Source organism: Coregonus clupeaformis, chromosome 34 (genome assembly GCF_020615455.1).
Source record: "Coregonus clupeaformis isolate EN_2021a chromosome 34, ASM2061545v1, whole genome shotgun sequence".
In the NCBI taxonomy this organism is placed as follows: domain Eukaryota; kingdom Metazoa; phylum Chordata; class Actinopteri; order Salmoniformes; family Salmonidae; genus Coregonus; species Coregonus clupeaformis.
Window position 1 is genome coordinate 34054417 of NC_059225.1, and position 21841 is coordinate 34076257.

The following is a 21841-nucleotide window of genomic DNA, read 5'->3' on the forward strand; positions in this document are numbered from 1 at the left end:
TTTTGTCAAAAACAACTTTATATCGGAAGAGTGCCTTTCATTTGTGGAGTTTAGAGCGAGATGACGTGTTTCTGCGGATGAGCTTAGCTAGCCAACGTCGCCATGACATCGCCTACAAGCGTGATACGGGATTTCTATTGGAGAAGCAGTTTCTACATATCTTCATACTAAACCATCTTTGGTTGGGGTCAATTCGAATTGAAGTCAGTCAATTCTGGATGTGATTTGATTTTTTTTTTTAATCCAGAAAAATGTTTGACATAGCTTCTCCTTTTCAGTTTATTGAGAAGTCATTGAATATAGATGCACATTTTATTTATTTATGGGAATTTAAGTTTACTTCCTGAATTGACTGCCTTCAATTTGAATTGACCTCAACCCTGATGTCCAGCACGTGCGAGCGTGCACGGACACACACACACATCACTATACCCAAGCACCCATCTAACCCACATATCTAGCCCACAAACAAACACACATGCTTGGAACTGGTCTGTTGGACATTAGGGCCCCTGCATGCTATGAATGCGTCCCACATAGCACCCTATTCCCTATATAGTGCATTACTATGGTCCCTGGCCAAAAGTAGTCTCCTATGTAGGGAAAAGGGATAGGGCCCTGGTCAAATGTAGTGCGCTCTGTAGGTAATAGGGTGCCCTTGGCTTCTTTTAGTATGGGAACGCCTGCCTGGCTAGTGGTCTCAATGGGACAGGGTAAACAATGCCTACTGTGCTGAGAATGGCGTAGGCTGCTGCCTGAAAGCCTGGCTGCCTGCCTGTCAATACTGTACATTGCTCAACCCTCACAGGCATACTAGTCTTTAATGTAATGCATCACTCAGATACAATCTGGGGTCATTTGACAGGTTTTGTGTTTTCTGGGATTGGTTCCCAATGCCTTTTTTGGAGTCCAAATTAATTGCCCCTCCGGGATAAATCGTCTTTTTAATTGAATTGGAGCAGGATACAGGCTAAGGGCAAGCATCTTGTTTTTGATAGAAACATGCTTTGTTCTGTGTGGTTTGTGGGCATAGAAAACAGGCGCGTGTGTGTGTGTGTGTATATGATCGTTTGTGTTGTCAGGTGAATCTTGCCCCTTCACACAACCATTTGGGGACCCCAGAGTAGAGCGGTGGTATTTGGGGCATATGATGTGTGATTATGTATCCGCCCCCTCTCCCCTTCCCAAACGATGCATATTTAAGTACAGTGGATGGTGCACGTTTGTTCCCACTCTAGCAGAGCAAAGACGACACACTTCGGCCCCTCTGTTTACCTTTCTCCTCTCTCTTTTTTTCCTCCCTCAATCTCTAACAGCCGGACACACTTGGTGCTCTCCCTAACCTACGGGAGCTGTGGTTGGACCGCAACCAGCTCTCCTCGTTGCCACTAGTGAGTATGGTCCTGGCTTGGCATCCATGCCATTCTTATTCGCTTACAACCAGAACATTGCTCAGTATGAAATAGGCTTGGGCGGTATACTGTATACTGGGATATTTGGAAGTAGCCACGGGATGGTTTTTCAATACCGTTGAAACAATTGCTTTGACGTTTTTATTTTTATACATTTGAATATTTGTAGATACTTTTTAAGTAAATAGCTGCAGTCAACTTATGCAATACGTTAGGAGATGAAGAAGATCGCATTCTTCATTTGACCGGTAGTCCCCAGTCACGTGGTGTTTGTTTACAAGCAAACAAAGAGGAGAGACCAGAGCCTTGTGAGTCACTCACTGTTGTGCAGCATGCACCAGGTGATCTAGTTACAGTATGGTTACAGTATGTTTGCCGGCTAGATACTGTATCTTATACCTATTAAGTAAACTGTCTAAAATGTGCTAAATGCTCTGCAGTTGAGCATTTAGTTTGCTCATTTAGTAGCTAGTTAGCTAACTAGCTAAGTGGTTAGCTTCTTCCAAAATCAATCTTTGCTTGGTAGCAGCAGAGAGTCGCCTCCTGGATCAAGAGCCTTGCTGTTTAGTATTGGTTTTGTGCATGCAACTATGAGTAGCATTGAGTTACTAAGCCGGGACGTCTGTCCTGGAAATATTTTAGGTCAGAGACTGTATAAAATGTTCGCAATGTGCTCGTTAACATTTAGTTAGCATTCTTTATGGGATTGTACATGTGCTTGTTGGCATTGCTAACCTTCGAATTACAGAGGATCAGTGGGGTTTGAAAATAGCACCCCTTGTGTCCTGTGCCGGTATTACGCAAATCTCGGTATGGCACAAGGTCGGTATGAATGTATGACAATCTGGATACCGCCCAAGCCTAGTATGAAACCTACCACATACATTTCAGTGAGAGTATTCACACTAAAAACGACATTGCTTTGTGTGTGTGTGTCTGTAGGAGCTGGGGAACCTGCGGAGGCTGGTGTGTCTGGACGTTTCGGAGAACCGCCTAGAGGAGTTGCCCTCAGAGCTCAGCGGCCTGCTGGCCCTCACTGACCTGCTGCTCACACAGAACCTCCTGGAGGTGGTCCCTGACAGCATAGGTGAGGGAGAGAGAGAGCTGGGAGAGAGCGGGGAGGTAGATAGGGAGAGAGGGAGGAAAGGTTACCTGATGGCATTCGCTGGCCCTTTTGTACGGTGCCTTATTCACCTGAACTGATTTACACAGTAGCTTCATTGTCAGACTAAACAGAGTTTTTCAAAGTACTTTGTCAAGGTAGAAAGAGGAGGAAGGGAAGCGCTACTAAGGTACACAGTAGTAGATGTTGGTAGACAGAAGGTGCTCTTTGGTCAAAGGGGTGAATTGGTCAACAAAAAGAAAGGAGGACCAAGGCACTCTTCATATAATTAATTAAAATACCTTTATTAGTATGGCATGTTCAATAGAAAGAAGATATTTTTTTTCATCTGACGCGTTTCGGCTGCATGGCCTTTGTCAGGTGTGCTAGTAGACCCATGGACATTGGGCATTTTCATTGCTTGGATGTAATAGAAGGTAATGCACAAACAACCATACTGCCCCCTACTGGGGAAATGATACCTATAAACTGACTCAAAGGCTTGTAATGGTGATTGACCTGGGTCGTGTTCATTAGGCACCATATGGACAAAAACAGACCAAAAAAAAGGGGCCCGAACTTGTCCAATAAGAAACACGTTTTAATGAATATGACCCAGGTGACTAAATGGTGTTTGTTGTGTTTCTAGGCTCTCTGAAGCAGCTGTCCATCCTGAAAGTGGACCAGAACCGACTGACCCACCTGAGTGACTCCATAGGAGAGTGTGAGAACCTGACGGAACTCGTACTGACCGAGAACCTCTTACAGGTACACAACCGTTGCATTTAGAACCCATTTTAGAACCATAGTTCTCTGGCTCAGAACAAATGTACAGTACTATACGTGTCTTGGCCGGGAGTCTCGGAACATGTCCTTTCAATAACTCCCTTGAGAAGCATCATTTTTTATGTCCATTCAATTATTCATTTTTAATGATTGTTATTTTTTATTCTGTAGACTCTGCCTCGCTCGCTGGGCAAACTGAAGAAGCTGACCAACCTGAATGTGGACCGCAACCGGCTGGGCGGCGTGCCTGATGAGCTGGGCGGTTGTGCCAGCCTCAACGTGCTCTCCCTCAGAGACAACCGCGTGGCCAAACTGCCCGCCGAGCTGGCTGACGCCACCGAGCTCCACGTTCTGGACGTGGCAGGGAACAGGTAACCCCTCTACACCCCATATAGGTCCCGCAAATCACTGGTGTTGGTAGACTTCTCTCCTGTAACAACGTATCTAGTGACTCCACTTCTCAAGTAGTCCGAGCTTTGCTTGATCCTTTATCAAGTCTCTAATAATAAAATTAATGCAATTTAGCAGACTCCTTTTTTCCCCCCAAAGCGACTTACAGTAGTGCATGCATATATGTTCATATGGGTGGCCCCAGCAGGAATGGAGCCCATGATCCTGACGTTGCAAACGCAGTGTTCTACCAACTGAGCCACACCTGACTATTCTTCAGAAGAGTACTTTCCATATGTTTTTTCCCATGTTGTTGTGGTGTTCCCAGGTTACAGAACCTGCCGTTTGCCCTGGCCAACCTCAACCTGAAGGCCATGTGGCTGGCAGAGAACCAGTCCCAGCCCATGCTCAAGTTCCAGACGGAGGACGACGACAGCACCGGGGAGAAGGTGCTCACCTGCTACCTGCTGCCCCAGCAGCCCTCCCCCAGCCTGGGTGAGTTAGCCCTACACCTACCTCTTGATGGACATAATCTTCCTCCTCCTCTCTCACTACCTCTATCACGCTCTGTTCTCCATCTCAACCTTTTCCTGGGCTATTCACTATTTACCATCTTAACCGCCCTCTCCTCCTTCACTGCGTATCATCTTCCATTTACTTCCTCTTAACATAGGAGCTGCACTGGGGTGTTGCAAAATCAGTCGTTTTTTTTAACCTGTGACGCTGGAAACGTAACTTTTGGCCAGCGCGAGCAGGGCGCAAGCCACTTTATCAAGTTATCAGGCGTGAGCTGCGTATCGAAATCTTGAAAATAGAACCAGATTGTAATTTTTTCACCGAGCAGCACGTTCCTCTCCCAGAGTCGTTCTTGCTCTCCTGTCACTCTCAACCCAAATGTTCTTAAGATCACTTCTCATAACTCCCCTGTACCACAAAGATTACCGTTTTAATCCAGGAAAAGGGATTATCTTGTTAGCTGCTGGAAGGTCCCACCTGTTCTGTAACCCAGTCCCTCTCTCCATCCTGTCTCCCTACAGAGAACCTGCTGCAGAACAGTGTGGACGATAGCTGGATAGACAGCAACCTGAACCGTGTGTCAGTTATCCAGTTCCAGGAGGAGACCACCAAGCAGGACGAGGACGATGAGGCGGCTGCAGAGCGCAGGGTAAGACTACTAATACACTTATAAATATACAATACATATACAGTGCCTTCAGAAAGTATTCCCACCCCTTGACCTTTTCCACATTTTGTTGTTACAAAGTGGGATAAAAATTATCAAAAAATGCAACAATGTGGAAAACATTTATGGGAAATAAAACACTAATCTACTGTATCTTGATTAGATAAGTATTCAACCCCCTGAGTCAATACATGTTAGATTCACCTTTGGCAGCGATTACAGCTGTCTGTCTTTCTGGGTAAGTCTCTTAAGAGCTTTCCACACCTGGATTGTGCATTATTCTTTTCAAAATTCTTTAAGCTCTGTCAAATTGGTTGTTGATCATTGCTAGACAACCATTTAAAGGTCATACTTTAGATTTTCAAGCAGATTTGTCAAAACTGGAACTCAACATTCACTGTCTTCTTGGTAAGCAACTCCAGTGTAGATTTGGCCTTTTGTTTTAGGTTATTGTCCTGCTGAAAGGTGAAGTCATCTCCTAGTGTCTGGTGGAAAGCAGACTGAACCAGGTTTTCCTCTAGGATTTTGCCTGTGCTTAGCTCCATTCAGTTTCTTTTTTTATCCTAAAAAACTCCCCAGTCCTTAACGATTAGAAGCATGACCATAACATGATGCAGCCACCACTATGCTTGAAAATATGGAGAGTGGCACTCAGTAATGTGTTTTATTGGATTTGCCCCAAACATAACACTTTGTGTTCAGGACAGAAAGTTAATTGCTTTGCCACATTTTTGTGCCTTGTTGCAAACAGGGTGCATTTTTTTGAATGTTTTTATTCTGTACAGGCTTCCTTCTTTTCACTCTGTCAATTAGGTTAGTATTGTGGCGTAACTACAATGTTGTTGATCCATCCTCAGTTTTCTCCTATCACAGCCATTAAACTCTATAACTGTTTTTTGAAGTCACTTTGGCCTCATGGTGGAATCCTTGAACGGTTTCCTTCCTCTCCGGCAACTGAGTTAGGAAGGGCACCTGCATCTTTATAGAGACTGGGTGTATTGATACACCATCCAAAGTGTAATTAATAACTTCACCATGCTCAAAGGGATATTCAATGTCTGCTTTTTTATTTTTACCCATCTACCAATAGGTGCCCTTGTTTGCAAGGCATTGGAAAACCTCCCTTGTCTTTGTGGTTGAATCTGTGTTTGAAATTCACTGCTCGACTGAGGGACCTTACAGATAATTGTATGTGTGGGGTACAGAGATGAGGTAGTCATTCAAAAATGTGTAACACTATTATTGCACTCAGTGAGTCCATGCAATTTGTGACTTGTTAAGCTAATTTTTACTCCTGAACTTATTTAGGCTTTAAAAAACGTATTGACTCAAGACATTTCAGCTTTTCATTTGTAATGAATTTGTAAAATGTTTGAAAAACACAATTCCACTTTGACATTATGGGGTATTGTGTGTAGGCCAGTGACGACACGTCTCTATTTAATCCATTTGAAATTCAGGCTGTAACATTATTTTTTTTAGCCAAGGGGTATGAATACTTTCTGAAGCCACTGCATGTAATACATGTATTTTTTATGTATATATTTTTTTTGGTATTTTGACACTTTCTTTAGACAATTATGAAACGAGAGCGGTATACAGGCAGGCGGGAGATTGAACCCTCTTGAGGAGCTTCCTTCATGGGATTCGTGCACTGCACAAACCAACACATTTTAAAATGAAGCACTCTATGGCTGGTTCATAACTTAGCTTCCTCTCATTGTCCTTTCTTTCCTTTCCGTTGTGACCGCTGATCTGACAGGGCAGATGGTAGCGAGACGTCCAGTCAGAAAATCAGTAGCAGCCTCCATTCCAGTCATAGTTTCAGCAGCTCAGTCTTTGAGTTTCCTTGAGTCCGTTTGTTGTACTTTGTCCTTGGGTCTAATTTACAGTTTGCGGAGGTCTTTTTGAGGAGGTCTCCTTGTGTGTCTGTAATTGACTGTCTGTAGATGAACTGTCAGTCTGGGGAATTTACAGATTCTCGTGTGCTTGTGTGTCTGTTCAGGGTCTCCAGCGCCGGGCAACTCCCCACCCCAGTGAGCTGAAGGTGATGAAGAAGGTGATTGAGGAGAGGAGGAACGAGCCCTACATATCAAGGCCTGATGGAGAGACGGAGTCTCCTGGTACTGAGGTACAACACACCACTGACACACCACTGTACATCCTACATGCCACCGTACTTGAGATCCGTGAGTGAAACTTTTCACGCAAATGTAAATGGAAGGTCACATTCCAAATGGCACCCTATACCCTGTATAGCGCGCTTCTATGGGCCCTGGTCAAAAGTAATGGACTATAGATCATATAAAATCAAATCAAATCAAATTTTATTGGCCACATGCGCCGAATTCAACAGGTGCAGACATTACAGTGAAATGCTTACTTACAGCCCTTAACCAACAGTGCATTTATTTTTTATAAAAAAAGTAAAATAAAACAACAACAAAAAAGTGTTGAGAAAAAAAGAGCAGAAGTAAAATAAAATAACAGTAGGGAGGCTATATATACAGGGGGGTACCGGTGCAGAGTCAATGTGCGGGGGCACCGGCTAGTTGAGGTAGTTGAAGTAATATGTACATGTGGGTAGAGTTAAAGTGACTATGCATAAATAATTAAGAGTAGCAGCAGCGTAAAAAGATGGGGTGGGGGGGCAGTGCAAATAGTCCGGGTAGCCATGATTAGCTGTTCAGGAGTCATATGGCTTGGGGGTAGAAGCTGTTGAAAAGTCTTTTGGACCTAGACTTGGCACTCCGGTACCGCTTGCCGTGCGGTAGCAGAGAGAACAGTCTATGACTAGGGTGGCTGGAGTCTTTGACAATTTTTAGGGCCTTCCTCTGACACCGCCTGGTATAGAGGTCCTGGATGGCAGGAAGCTTGGCCCCAGTGATGTACTGGGCCGTACGCACTACCCTCTGTGCCTTGCGGTCGGAGGCCAAGCAGTTGCCATACCAGGCGGTGATGCAACCAGTCAGGATGCTCTCGATGGTGCAGCTGTATAACTTTTTGAGGATCTGAGGACCCATGCCAAATCTTTTCAGTCTCCTGAGGGGGAATAGGCTTTGTCGTGCCCTCTTCACGACTGTCTTGGTGTGTTTGGACCATGATAGTTCGTTGGTGATGTGGACACCAAGGAACTTGAAGCTCTCAACCTGTTCCACTACAGCCCCGTCGATGAGAATGGGGGCGTGCTCAGTCCTCTTTTTTTCCTGTAGTCCACAATCATCTCCTTTGTCTTGGTCACGTTGAGGGAGAGGTTGTTATCCTGGCACCACACGGCCAGGTCTCTGACCTCCTCCCTATAGGCTGTCTCATCGTTGTCGGTGATCAGGCCTACCACTGTTGTGTCGTCGGCAAACTTAATGATGGTGTTGGAGTCGTGCCTGGCCATGCAGTCATGGGTGAACAGGGAGTACAGGAGGGGACTGAGCACGCACCCCTGAGGGGCCCCCGTGTTGAGGATCAGCGTGGCAGATGTGTTGTTACCTACCCTTACCACCTGGGGGCGGCCCGTCAGGAAGTCCAGGATCCAGTTGCAGAGGGAGGTGTTTAGTCCCAGGATCCTTAGCTTAGTGATGAGCTTTGAGGGCACTATGGTGTTGAATGCTGAGCTGTAGTCAATGAATAGCATTCTCACGTAGGTGTTCCTCTTGTCCAGGTGGGAAAGGGCAGTGTGGAGTGCAATAGAGATTGCATAATCTGTGGATCTGTTGGGGCGGTATGCAAATTGGAGTGGGTCTAGGGTTTCTGGGATAAGTGTGTTGATGTGAGCCATGACCAGCCTTTCAAAGCACTTCATGGCTACAGACGTCAGTGCTACGGGTCGGTAGTCATTTAGGCAGGTTATCTTAGTGTCCTTGGGCACGGGGACTATGGTGGTCTGCTTGAAACATGTTGGTATTACAGACTCAGTCAGGGACATGTTGAAAATGTCAGTGAAGACACTTGCCAGTTGGTCAGCACATGCTCGGAGTACACGTCCTGGTAATCTGTCTGGCCCTGCGACATTGTGAATGTTGACCTGCTTAAAAGTCTTACTCACATCGGCTACGGAGAGCGTGATCACATAGTCATCCGGAACAGCTGGTGCTCTCATGCATGCTTCAGTGTTGCTTGCCTTGAAGCGAGCATAGAAGTGGTTTAGCTCGTCTGGTAGGCTTGTGTCACTGGGAAGCTCGCGGCTGTGCTTCCCTTTTGTAGTCTGTAATAGTTTTCAAGCCCTGCCACATCCGACGAGCGTCAGAGCCGGTGTAGTACGATTCAATCTTAGTCCTGTATTGACTCTTTGCCTGTTTGATGGTTCGTCGGAGGGCATAGCGGGATTTCTTATAAGCGTCCGGGTTAGAGTCCCGCTCCTTGAAAGCGGCAGCTCTACCCTTTAGCTCAGTGCGGATGTTTCCTGTAATCCATGGCTTCTGGTTGGGGTATGTACGTACGGTCACTGTGGGGACGACATCATCGATGCACTTATTAATGAAGCCAGTGACTGATGTGGTGTACTCCTCAATGCTATCTGAAGAATCCCGGAACATGTTCCAGTCTGTGATAGTAAAACAGTCCTGTAGCTTAGCAAGGGAATAGGGTGCCATTTGGGGGACACATAAAGTAATGCTTGTGTATCGCAAGTAAGAAGTATCAGCCTCATGGGTCATGCAGTTTAGAGAGAATGGTTTATTTTCAATAAGACAACATTACATGGCAGCTAATGCTAGCAGCTAATGCTAAATTATTTGACACTATTAAATATTTTGATAAATAGACAATGTACAAGAATTATCCATCAACACAATAAAATCTACACATTTTAAATACATACATTCTGGAAAAAACGTCAGTGCTGTGGGTATGGTTCATACAGATCACAGGTAAAGGTGTAACGTTGAAACAGAATCTAAGTGTGTACCTGTTGGCCATTTATCCAGGATGTTGTTCTAATGATTCTGACGTGTGATCGGTGGTTGCAGGAGAAGCGTCTGAGCAATCTGTCCAATCAGAGCCACGACTCTGCGGCGTCCAACAGCACGGCCTCTGCCAACTCTCACGAGGAGAGGCGGTGTCTGATGACCACAGCGGGTGAGAGCCTAGTGGGTGGGCATGGCGAACAGGAGGAGGAGGAGGAGCTAGACGAGATGGAGGTGGAGTATGTAGAGGTGAGTTTCACTACTACGACAGTCTCTGATACAATCGCCTCTCTTAATACTGGAGCTGTCATTTAAGACCTGGAGTTTCTTAGCTAGGAAAAACACTGTGCCTTAGTTATACCATTTTTCCTGGTAAGGTCATCGAAATAGCCATGACTAGTGAGACGCATCCTTGTCTTCAATACGATCCTTTCCCTCCTGCTCTTTCTTTCTCTCCCGTCACTCACACCATCCTTTCCCTTCTTCCGCCAGCCCACGGTGCACTTTGCAGAGGAGCCCATCTACCAGGGTGGGGATGAGGACGGTGAGGATGAGGAGGGTGAGGATGGGGTCCCATGCAGCGACGTAGAGGAACAGAGGCCCCAGTTCCCCACGGAGAAGCAGCGTCTGATCAGGAAGGACACGCCGCACTACAAGAAGCACTTCAAGATCACCAAGCTGCCCAAACCTGAGGCGGTGGCCGCGTTACTGCAGGGCTTCAGCCCCGACGCACACCTGGCCCAACACCCCACCTCGCACCACCCTGACCCCGAGGAGGAGGAGGAGGAGGAGGAGGAAGAAGAAGAGGAAGAGGAGGAGGAGTGTATGGTTACTCCACAGCGCCACAACAGGATAGAAGAGCCAGAGCTGGAGGATAGGAGTCTGCTTCATGTCAACTCTTCCCTGCAGCCGGTCAAGGTAAACGGGGCTCGGGGTGGGCTGGGGTGGGGGGGGGTCAGGGAATGGGGGGTAGGAAACACACATTTACAATGCAGGCTACATAGTTCATAATGAGTAGAGCTGTAGTATAAAACTGAAACGTACACCAGACCTGCCAACCTGCACGCATTTTGCATACTATGCATACAATTTGAGGTCAAAGTAAGCTGGTATGAAAAACTACCCTAAAATATGCAAAAATAGGCTTCTAGTTTACACATATTTTTTTTACTCAGCCATCTGAAGTTGCAGCTGAGCCTATCAGAGGATTTGGGCGAGGAGAACGAATCTCTAGCTCTCTTCTCCGGCCCGCTCGTAGTACTTTTTTCATCCCTGGAGCTGGATGGAAGCTCTCCACTTCGTCCGTTGATACGACTGATGTATGTGTGAGGAAAAAGGGTAGGGGAAATGGAGAACGAATTGTTTGCCAAATACATTTCCCCAACTTGTATGTGTTAGTCAAGCACATAAACATTGTTATTTCGTAGTTAGCGCCTTAGCTATGGCGTCATTACGACGAAGGTATTTAGCTACAGCGTTTAGTCAACTAAGTGACCACATGCTTTGATGTCCGCATTGCGAGCGCATTGATGAGAAAGGAAACCTGTGCGGTGTTGCGGTGGTTCAGTGCGCGTCGCTGTGTAGATGGAAGCAGACATTGCAGAAGGAGCTATTCCGTTAATACCGTCCTTCACAGAAAGTTATGTTAGACTTAAATGATATTATTACTTAAAGATTAGTAGGCTTATGTTAAAGAATCAGTTGTTGATCTGTCCTCTTGATATAGCTGTATGTCAACAGTAGGCTGCTGATGTTCACCAATGACAACAACATAATGAATGAATGGCCTGGTAGTCAGACCTAATTTGATGTCAGGGATGGAGATCTGAAACATGCTCATATAGGCCTAGTTCAGTTGTTTCATCTTCCAAATAGCCTACAGTAAGATAGACTACTACATTGCATCCGGTAATTTAATTATTCCAAATGTTCTCCCCAAACAAAATTTCAAATTTTTACAGTTCACGTTTTCACTAAACTATTCACATAAAGACACCTATTAATGACAATAATCATTACCCCTACATTTAACCTAGAAAAATGTGAAAGTGTCATTGAGACCACCTCAATTTCATTTAGGATCAAACACAATACTTTGTATTGGCTATATTGTTTGATATCATTTAAGACTCTAGGTTTCAGGAAATGGCAGTTACAGGTTTTTCAATAATCCAAAAATACACGTATTTCCTGAGGGGGAAGTTGACTGACCCCCTGTGGACCCCCCCACCCACCCACCCAACCAACCAACCTTAGGCCTACATCAGGACAACCTGGGCTAGTTTTCCTTGAGTGTTTTTTGCCCTCATGAAGCTGACAGACAGTTGAATAAAGCTTTTGCACACCCGTTCTATTCATGCTGACATGTTAGTGGCCTGCTCGCCTCTATGCAAACCCTAGACACTCAAATGCATAGAAGCTCCCAGTCTGTCACCATGCAACCTGCATTCAGTTTGGACTGCACTGGATTGGATTGAGAAGGAGATTACATTGCATGCAAAGGAACAACAATTTGTTTGTTTACAGGAATGTTTGCCGGGAGTCTTAAAGTTTGCACTCGGGTGCTTTTACGTTGCTCTCTCTGTCCCACACAAGCAGGTTTTTCTCTGACATTCACAGATGGCGGTAGTCGGTAACCTGATCAAAGACATATAATAACTAACAAGAGTGGACTCTCTCATTAACAACATTTGATAAACGTTTGTAAATGTCGTCAAACAGACTGACAGTTTACAAATGGACAACCAGCACAAAACAAATCCCTTGTCAGTTGTTTAAATGCTTCAGACATGGACACATTTCACCCTTTCAGTCCTGACTATGTAACAAATGGCACCCTATTCCCTTTATAGTGCACTACTTTTGACCAGAGCCCTAGCCATATGAGCCTTGGTCAAAAGTCATACACTATATAGGGAATAGGGTGCCATTTGGAATGCAAGCATGCGTTTATCCACACACTTCCCAGTCTACTCAGAGTGGAGCTCCATCTTGTGGCTGCTCTGAGCTCTCGCATCAAGTTTCCCGGCTCTCTTGGACCAGTTGTCAATAATATCAATGATAAAATCTATTAATACAAAGTGATAGTCTATCAAATGACGAATCCCCACCCCATCAGCTGTTCACTAGACTCCTATGCTGGCCTCCTGCTGGCCTCCTGCTGGCCTCCTGCTGGCCTCCTGCTGGCCTCCTGCTGGCCTCCTGCTGGCCTCCTGCTGGCCTCCTGCTGGCCTCCTGCTGGCCTCCTGCCCTAAAGTCCCCTGCACCATGCCTCTGTCTGCCCACCTCAGTACTATGCTTCTCACCATATCATTTGCTGTCTCCTGTTCTGTTTTTAATCGGTTAATGACTTTTCCCTGACCTGCCTTCCTACATTTGTGTGTGTGAGAAAGTGTATACTGTGGCTCCTGAATTGTATGATTCAAATTGATTATTAATCGTAATCACCACTAGAGTTGCAACCTAATATGCAGAAAATGAGTGGGGTGTGTATGATATGGTGTATGTGTATGTGTGTGTCTATGCTTGTTGGTCTGCAGACCATCCGGAATGTGTCTTGGCAGAGGTGGAAATGTTGAGACCCAGACAAACTGATATCATTTACAAAGTCTTGTTGGAGTACGGTATGCACCTACATAACCTATTTTCTAACAATTCTGCAGAAGATTTCAATCTTAAAAGATAACAACACATCAATGGCTTAGAACAATTAGATTAGCATTTTTCCCATCTAGCTACTATTTTTAAAAGGCTGTCTAGATCTGGAATTGACTTGTAATTGCTTAATGGCTGATTTTAGATTTTTTTTTTTATAATCTGGTTTTTGGGGTTGTTGAATGATTGACAAGTACAACTAAATCTGAGAGACTACTGCACATTACAACATATACTGCACAGGTAAAAAGGTTTACTGTGGTGTCTATCTATAGGCTAGAGGGAACTTTGCTTTGGGAGCCACTGCTTTCTTTCCCCCATTTCTCTTTCTGCACACAAGCTGCCCTCCCCGTGTGGCCTGTAGCTCATCTTATCCTGGGTCTCAAGTTTCCACCCCTGCCTGCATCTGCTTCTGGTGGCTCGGGAGTGAGTGATGTGTGGGACTGGTGTTACCACTGTTCAAATGACCTCCACTGGAAATCAAATTGGCCTTAATAATTGTCCCTACTTCACACTCTATACAATAGTGGATATTACCTTTTTGGGTTTATCACAGTGGCTGAATGAATGTGTGTGTGTGTGTGTGTGTGTGTGTGTTACTGTTCTTTTGAAGTGTGTGAGTTTTTGTTCTGTTCTGTTTTTGATTGGATTTATCTGTTTCGTTTTGGTTGGAGTATGCTTGTGTGCATATTAGTTACTTTGGCCTCACTAATCCGCATGCCTCTTGCTGGTTCCTGTCCTAACAGGGGGTGTCATTTGATCAAGTCAATAATCTGCTGATTGAGCCTGCTCGAATTGAGGAGGAAGAGGTCTGTACCTACTCTCTTTCACTCCATCCACTCCCGCTCTCTCTCGTTCTCTCTCCTTCCCCCACTCACCCATTCACCCACCCGCTGGCTCTCAGAAGGGGGAAAAAAACAACCAATGATTAATCCAAGCCAATCGCCATGCAAACGCCCACCATAACTCCCCATCGGGCCATCAGCGTAATAGAATTTGAAGGGGAGGATGCAGGAGTAACACTGTTATATGGCCAAAGGGTTATAGGATTCAAGTAATATATATATATATATAAAACAATATGGTTATACAATTGTAATGGAGTTATATGTAGGTGGTAAACAAGTGTTTACCCATCAATGACGTCCTGCCCTATTCTCAGGTTCTACCACGCTGTTGCTCGTCCTTCTCCCCCCTCCTCCTCCTCCGGTTCAGGCTGTGGGGCCCTGGAGTGAGTGGGCTGCTGTCTGTGATGGAGGAGGTCCATCTTCTTTCAGCACCGTTACTCAACCGGTGTGTCCAGCAGGATCTGGCCCACATATTGCAACTTCTAACCAGGAGAAATGTATTTTGTAAAAGATATATATAAGACATCTGAAATAGTTGAAGGATTTCTTTGTGAGAACGAATGTGCATTATGAAAAAATTTTAAGCTGTTCCTCAGTATGGTACCACGCCCTACATCTATCATGATGTCAAAGGAACACGCTGGCTCTTTCCAGTCATTTTAGTCCAGAGGGTAAGCACTTTGCTAAACGGTCTGCACCGCTGAATAGCTCAAGAACCACAAAGAAGCTTATCAGAACATAAAGGCCCAGTGCAGTCAAAAACATGATTTTCCTGTGTTTTATATATTTTTCCACACTGAGGTTGGAATAATACTGTGAAATTGTGAAAATGATCATAATGCTCTTTTAGTGTAAGAGCTGTTAGAAAAGACCACCTGAAATTTCACATTTTATTTTGTGGGATGGAGTTTTGGCCTGCATGGTGACATCAGGTGGTAAATTAGTTAATAGACCAGGGGTTCCCAAACTTTCTTGGCCCACGATCCTCATTTTGATATTAAAATCTGTGAGGTGTAAGGCTAGTTGGGAGCTGCATGAACATGGTTATGCCTAACATTTTTAGAACCATTAGACCAGAACCTTGATGCTATTTGACGTCTAAGTTTAAACATTAGTCTGACAGTATTTCAATCTGAAGACAGTATGGTTTGAAGTGACTGAAATGCATCAGAAAGGTATTGCGAAGTTCAGAAGGTCATCAGGCAAAAATGTTGTATGATATTCTGTGTAGAAAAGAACATCAATGCTGTTATTTTCCCTCCAGTCTGATTTAGTGCATGGTCTTGTCCACTAGGTTCTAACGGCTTGTGGGCATAGTAGAGGCATAATATGTTGTAGCTTAAAGCATTCAAAAGATGAAGCCACATTTGTAGAAAGAAAAACGCTTTGTTTATTACAACTGCGTCTAGCGGCTACTGGAGGTTACTGACGTAACCCTGGTTATATGAACCAAGCACAAATTCTCAAGGGAATCAGTAAATTGAAATTCATTAGGCCCTAATCTATGGATTTCACATGACTGGGCAGGGGCGTAGCCATGGGTGGACCTGGGAGGGCATAGGCCCACCCACTGAGGAGCCATGCCCAGCCAATCACAATTCGTTTTTCCCCACAAAAGGGCTTTATTACAGACAGAAATACTCCTCAGTTTCATCAAATCTTGGGTGAGAACCGCCTTCCTTCAGCCAGGGCATTGAAAATGGGTCGTGGTTGGGTATTCCAGCATGACAATGACCCAAAACACATGGCCAAGGCAACAAAGGAGTGGCTCAAGAAGAAGCACATTAAGGTCCTGGAGTGGCCTAGCCAGTCTCCAGACCTTAATCCCATAGAAAATCTGTGGAGGGAGCTGAAGGTTCGAGTTGCCAAACGTCAGCCTCGAAACCTTAATGACTTGGAGAAGATCTGCAAAGAGGAGTGGGACAAAATCCCTCCTGAGATGTGTGCAAACCTGGTGGCCAACTACAAGAAACGTCTGACCTCTGTGATTGCCAACAAGGGTTTTGCCACCAAGTACTAAGTCATGTTTTGCAGTGGGGTCAAATACTTATTTCCCTCATTAAAATGCAAATCAATTTATAACATTTTTGAGATTTTTTTGTTGTTATTCTGTCTCTCACTGTTCAAATAAACCTACCATAAAAATTATAGACTGATCATGTCTTTGTCAGTGGGCAAACGTACAAAATCAGCAGGAGATCAAATACTTTTTTCCCTCACTGTATCTAAGTAATAATGAGATACAACATACTGATTATTTACTTTGGGTGGCTGTTCCTTTGGAGGAATGATAGTTGGCCTTGGTGACTTAGTCTGTGCATTTCTGGTGAGGATGCCTATGGAATGGTTGGCATGTGCATATTGTGCATCTGCGTGGTTGCATGAGCGTTCTGCAACGGTGACAACGAGTTTGGGAGAGAACAGAGCCTTGTTGACGACGACACACTGGAATTAACCTCCACTGCCTTCTTCCCCCTACCCCGGAACACAGCACTCTTTCACTTCACTATTTCTTTTATCTTCTCTTGCTCCCACTTACAGTTGAAGTGGGAAGTTTACATACACCTTAGCCAAATACATTTAAACTCAGTTTTTCACAATTCCTGACATTTAATACTAGTAAAAATTCCCTGTCTTAGGTCAGTTAGGATCACCACTTTATTTTAAGAATGTGAAATGTCAGAATAATGGTAGAGTGATTTATTTCCGCTTTTATTTCTTTCATCACATTCCCAGTGGATCAGAAGTTGACATACACTCAATTAGTATTTGGTAGCATTGCCTTTAAATTGTTTAACTTGGGTCAAACGTTTCGGGTAGCCTTCCACAAGCTTCCCACAATAAGTTGGGTGAATTCTGGCCCATTCCTCCTGACAGAGCTGGTGTAACTGAGTCAGGTTTGTAGGCCTCCTTGCTCGCACACGCTTTTTCTGTTCTGCCCACAAATGTTCTATAGGATTGAGGTCAGGGCTTTGTGATGACCACTCCAATACCTTGACTTTGTTGTCCTTAAGCCATTTTGCCACAACTTTGGAAGTATGCTTGGGGTCATTGTCCATTTGGAAGACCCATTTGCGACCAAACTTTAACTTCTGACTGATGTCTTGATGTTGCTTCAATGTATCCACATAATTTTCCTTCCTCATGATGCCATCTATTTTGTGAAGTGCACCAGTCCCTCCTGCAGCAAAGCAACCCCCACAGCATGATGCCTCCACCCCCGTGCTTCACGGTTGGGATGGTGTTCTTCGCCTTGCAAGCAACCCCATTTTTCCTCCAAACATAACGATGGTCATTATGGCCAAACAGTTCTATTTTTGTTTCATCAGACCAGAAGACATTTCTCCAAAAAGAAGATCTTTGTCCCCATGTGAAGTTGCAAACCGTAGTCTGGCTTTTTTATGGCGGTTTTGGAGCAGTGGCTTCTTCCTTGCTGAGCGGCCTTTCAGGTTATGTCGATATAGGACTCGTTTTACTGCGGATATAGATACTTTTGTACCTGTTTCCTCCAGCATCTTCACAAGGTCCTTTGCTGTTGTTCTGGGATTGATTTGCACTTTTCGACCAAAGTACGTTCATCTATAGGAGACAGAACGCGTCTCCTTCCTGAGCGGTATGACGGCTGCGTGTGTCCCATGGTGTTTATACTTGCGTACTATTGTTTGTACAGATGAACGTGGTACCTTCAGGCGTTTGGAAATTGCTCCCAAGGATGAACCAGACTTGTGGAGGTGTACAATTATTTTTCTGAGGTCTTGGCTGATTTCTTTTAATTTTCCCATGATTTCAAGCAAAGAGGCACTGAGTTTGAAGGTAGGCCTTGAAATACATCCACAGGTACACCTCCAATTGACTCAAATGATGTCAATTAGCCTATCAGAAGCTTCTAAAGCCATGACATCATTTTCTGGAATTGTCCAAGCTGTTTAAAGGCACAGTCAACTTTGTGTATGTAAACTTCTGACCCACTGGAATTGTGAAATTGAAAAGTGAAATAATCTGTCTGTAAACAATTGTTGGGAAAATTACTTGTGTCATGCACAAAGTAGATGTCCTAACCGACTTGCCATAACTATAGTTTGTTAACAAGAAATGTGTGGAGTGGTTGAAAAAACGAGTTTTAATGACTCCAACCTAAGTGTATGTAAACTTCTGACTTCAACTGTATATTTCACCCTCATCCCCCACTTACTCCCACTCTGCATGGCTTGCACGGACAGCATTCACACATCCAGTTCAGACCCACACACCCCCCTTGATGTGACTGTTCCATGACAGAGTATTGTGACTTGTGTTTCATATAAAGCCCCCTCCCCAAATACACACCTCAGTGTCTGAAACTAGCCTTCATGTTTTATGTCAAAAGGATAACGTGTTTGTCGAGTCGTTTCACTATGTGTCTTTGGGCTAATGTCAATGCCTTGTGATATGATGGGTAGTTCGTTTAGTACTACCGTTAATGATATTTGGAACTGCTTCTACTCCACAATGGCCACCTTTTAATAAGTTACTGTAGCTACTCTCTGCACGGAGAGATACAAGGCAAGACTCCTGCCTTTTCTCATTCGACATACACTTGAGTTGAGTTTAGCCCTGAGACCAGAGTAGCCCCTGTCCATCTCATCTGTCTGTCCCTAGTCTGTGTCCATGCTGCATTCCCCAGATCGGCGCCACATTTTGAGTCGAGAGGGGGTTCACCCACTCCACATGACTTAATTGAAATAAATAGTCAATTAAATCCATTTACTTTCCAATCAACATTACACGTAATCACACTATCAATTGGTTCATCACAATATGCAGCCACCTTCAAATTGACATTTGACCCAAAAGTATCATCTTGTTTAAAACAATTGTCTGAAGTGGAGTGTGGTGAGCCCTCCTCCCTGCTGTCCTGGGCTGTCTATCTGAGGATAGGGCTGTCTATCTGAGGATAGGGCTGTCTATCTGAGGATAGGGCTGTTGTATGGGAAGTCTCCGCTCAGTATGCTGACCCCCTCTCCTCCATTTCCAGCACACCCTGACCATTCTACGGCAAACTGGGGGCCTGGGCATCAGCATAGCCGGAGGAAAGGGATCCACACCCTACAAGGGGGATGATGAGGTGAGGGCTGAGGACAGCTGTGGAGACTCCTAAATGTACAGATGGATTGCGTCCCAAATTCACTATATGGAATTTACTTTTTACCAGGGCCCTGGTCAAAATAGTACACTGCATAGGGAACAGTGTACTATTTGGGACGCATTCATATTCTGCGGACTGATTGGGACTGTGTACTAAAGTCTGTCTGTCCCTCCAGGGAATTTTCATCTCCAGGGTGTCTGAAGAGGGCCCTGCAGGCCAGGCTGGGGTCAAGGTGGGAGACAAACTCCTAGAGGTAAAGTGTGTGCATACGCGTGTGTGATAAGCGTATGGGTGCCCATTCTTATGGCTGTTTGCAGCCATGGTGCATTCATGGTCAAGGTCCATGAACATGCCTTTTGACTGTAGAGAGAACCATGAACCATGATCTCCGCTCCCTCCGTCTCTCTCAGGTGAACGGTGTGGCTCTCCAGGGGGCGGAGCACCACACGGCGGTAGAGGCCCTGCGCAGCTCAGGCGCTACCGTCTCCATGAGCATCCTCCGGGAGCACATGGTGGAGCCGGAGAACGCAATCACCACCACACCGCTGAGGCCCGAGGACGACTACTTCCCCCGGGAGAGACGGGCAAGCGGCCTTCCCTTTTGCATTGAGGCAGGCTCCCCCGCAGGCCCCCGACACAGGCTGTCTACCTGCCTGGTCCGCAACGACAAGGGTCTGGGCTTCAGCATTGCCGGGGGCAAAGGCTCCACAGCCTACCGCACAGGGGACATGGTGAGATTCACACACACATCCCTAGTGTGTACAGTAGACACTGAGATTCACACACGCATCCCTAGTGTGTGTATAGTAGACACAGGGAGACATACTGAGTTTCCATAACTAGGTCATGTGGTGGAGGAATATTGGGCGTTGTTCAGCACTGATGAATATTTCATCCTCCTGGTCTTAGCGGTGAAAAACCTTTTGTATGCATGTCGTGTCAGGTTGTCCCACTTCTCAAGTCAACGACACGAGACCTCTAACTGCACTAGCTACAGCATTAGAGGGTGAGTTTAAGAGTCAGGATTCGTGGATTTCCTACGTATTTCTGTATTATGCCGAGTCATAGTCGTCCCGTCGTCCCGTCCCCCACCCCTCTAAGGTTTCCTCATTCTGACAACCCCTTTTCCGGTTCCAATGTTTACAGCCATCACCAAGGAGATATGAATTGCGAGCCTTGACACCTGATAGGTCCTGTGTAACTGGGATGGGAGGGGCCAGGGGGTATTTTTGGGCCACTGCATTGGCTACATGTCCTGTACAAATACCGCTCACACAAACACACACACACACAGCTCGGGGAGTCCGCTGAGAGAAACCGAGATGCACACTTATCGCTAGAGTCTTCTTGTGCCTTTTTCTAGAATGGATGGTATCTCTGTTGAGATGGGCTAGGAGTAGGCCTGCACTTTGTCTGCACTTGTGCATGATAGTTTGGAATTGAACCATAAATACAACAGTGGAGACTGCTAAGGGGAAGACGGCTCATAATAATGTCTGGAATGGCATCAAACACATGGAAACCATGCATTTGATGTATCTGATACCATTCCACTTATTCCACTCCAGCCATTACAAGCCTCCCTAATTAACATTTTACATTTACATTTTAGTCATTTAGCAGACGCTCTTATCCAGAGCGACTTACAGTTAGTGAGTGCATACATTCTTTTTTAATTTTTCATACTGGCCCCCCGTGAGAATCGAACCCACAACCCTGGCGTTGCAAACGCCATGCTCTACCAACTGAGCTACATCCCTGCCGGCCATTCCCTCCCCTACCCTGGACGACGCTGGGCCAATTGTGCGCCGCCCCATGGGATTCGAACCTGGATCTCTAGTGGCACAGCTAGCACTGCAATGCAGTGCCTTAGACCACTGCGCCACTCGGGAGAGGTGCCACCAACCTCCTGTGAAGTCCAATGAGTTGTTTGGGCATCCTTGCAGCTTGTGACTCCTCTTTAGGTAAAGAGACTGGAGGGCTCAGGGACTTAGTGTGAGACTGTGGTGATTCTGTGGTCCTAATCTATAGCATCAGCGTTTTCTGAACCTTATTTGACTACATTAGGATATAATTATTACCATTGACCAAATATCCTTAGTTTATTTGGTAGTGCAGTGTATTAAAAGGCATTACGTCACATGCCAGCTAATTTAGTTAAGTTATTCTTGTGCTGAGATCCTGCCACAGAAATACTTCTTAACAAGCCCAAGCAAACAATTGAGGGCAGCGTTAGACCAAGGACTGAAATAAGAATGCTAGACTATATTTAGTCCAGGCTGTGTGAGGTCATCATTAATGGACATCCCCTGCTCCCCTGACTGGCAGTGATTTAACTAGCAGGAGGCATTGCAGCCCTGTTGCACCAGACTAAAGCCGTCCGCATGCTTCCCAGACTAAACAGTTCGGTAGAGTTTGTGCATATATTATGACATTTTGTGAC

At 45.3% G+C, this 21841-nt stretch overlaps 1 protein-coding gene across 15 annotated transcripts in view; it reads left to right on the plus strand.

Annotated features, from left to right (window-relative positions):
* Positions 1-21841, plus strand: part of LOC121550048 (protein scribble homolog) — a 119042-nt gene that overhangs the window by 50821 nt on the left and 46380 nt on the right. For 14 of the 15 annotated variants that reach the window (XM_041862133.2, XM_041862141.2, XM_041862136.2 and 11 more), the window contains exons 7-19: positions 1317-1391; positions 2355-2499; positions 3164-3282; positions 3472-3671; positions 4019-4185; positions 4728-4855; positions 6879-7004; positions 9835-10020; positions 10264-10689; positions 14172-14234; positions 19288-19377; positions 19574-19651; positions 19809-20129. In XM_041862133.2, coding sequence (XP_041718067.2) covers positions 1317-1391; positions 2355-2499; positions 3164-3282; positions 3472-3671; positions 4019-4185; positions 4728-4855; positions 6879-7004; positions 9835-10020; positions 10264-10689; positions 14172-14234; positions 19288-19377; positions 19574-19651; positions 19809-20129 — 2124 coding nt within the window. The remainder of the gene's footprint in view (positions 1-1316; positions 1392-2354; positions 2500-3163; positions 3283-3471; positions 3672-4018; positions 4186-4727; positions 4856-6878; positions 7005-9834; positions 10021-10263; positions 10690-14171; positions 14235-19287; positions 19378-19573; positions 19652-19808; positions 20130-21841) is intronic. The other variant, XM_041862137.2, reaches the window with a different exon arrangement.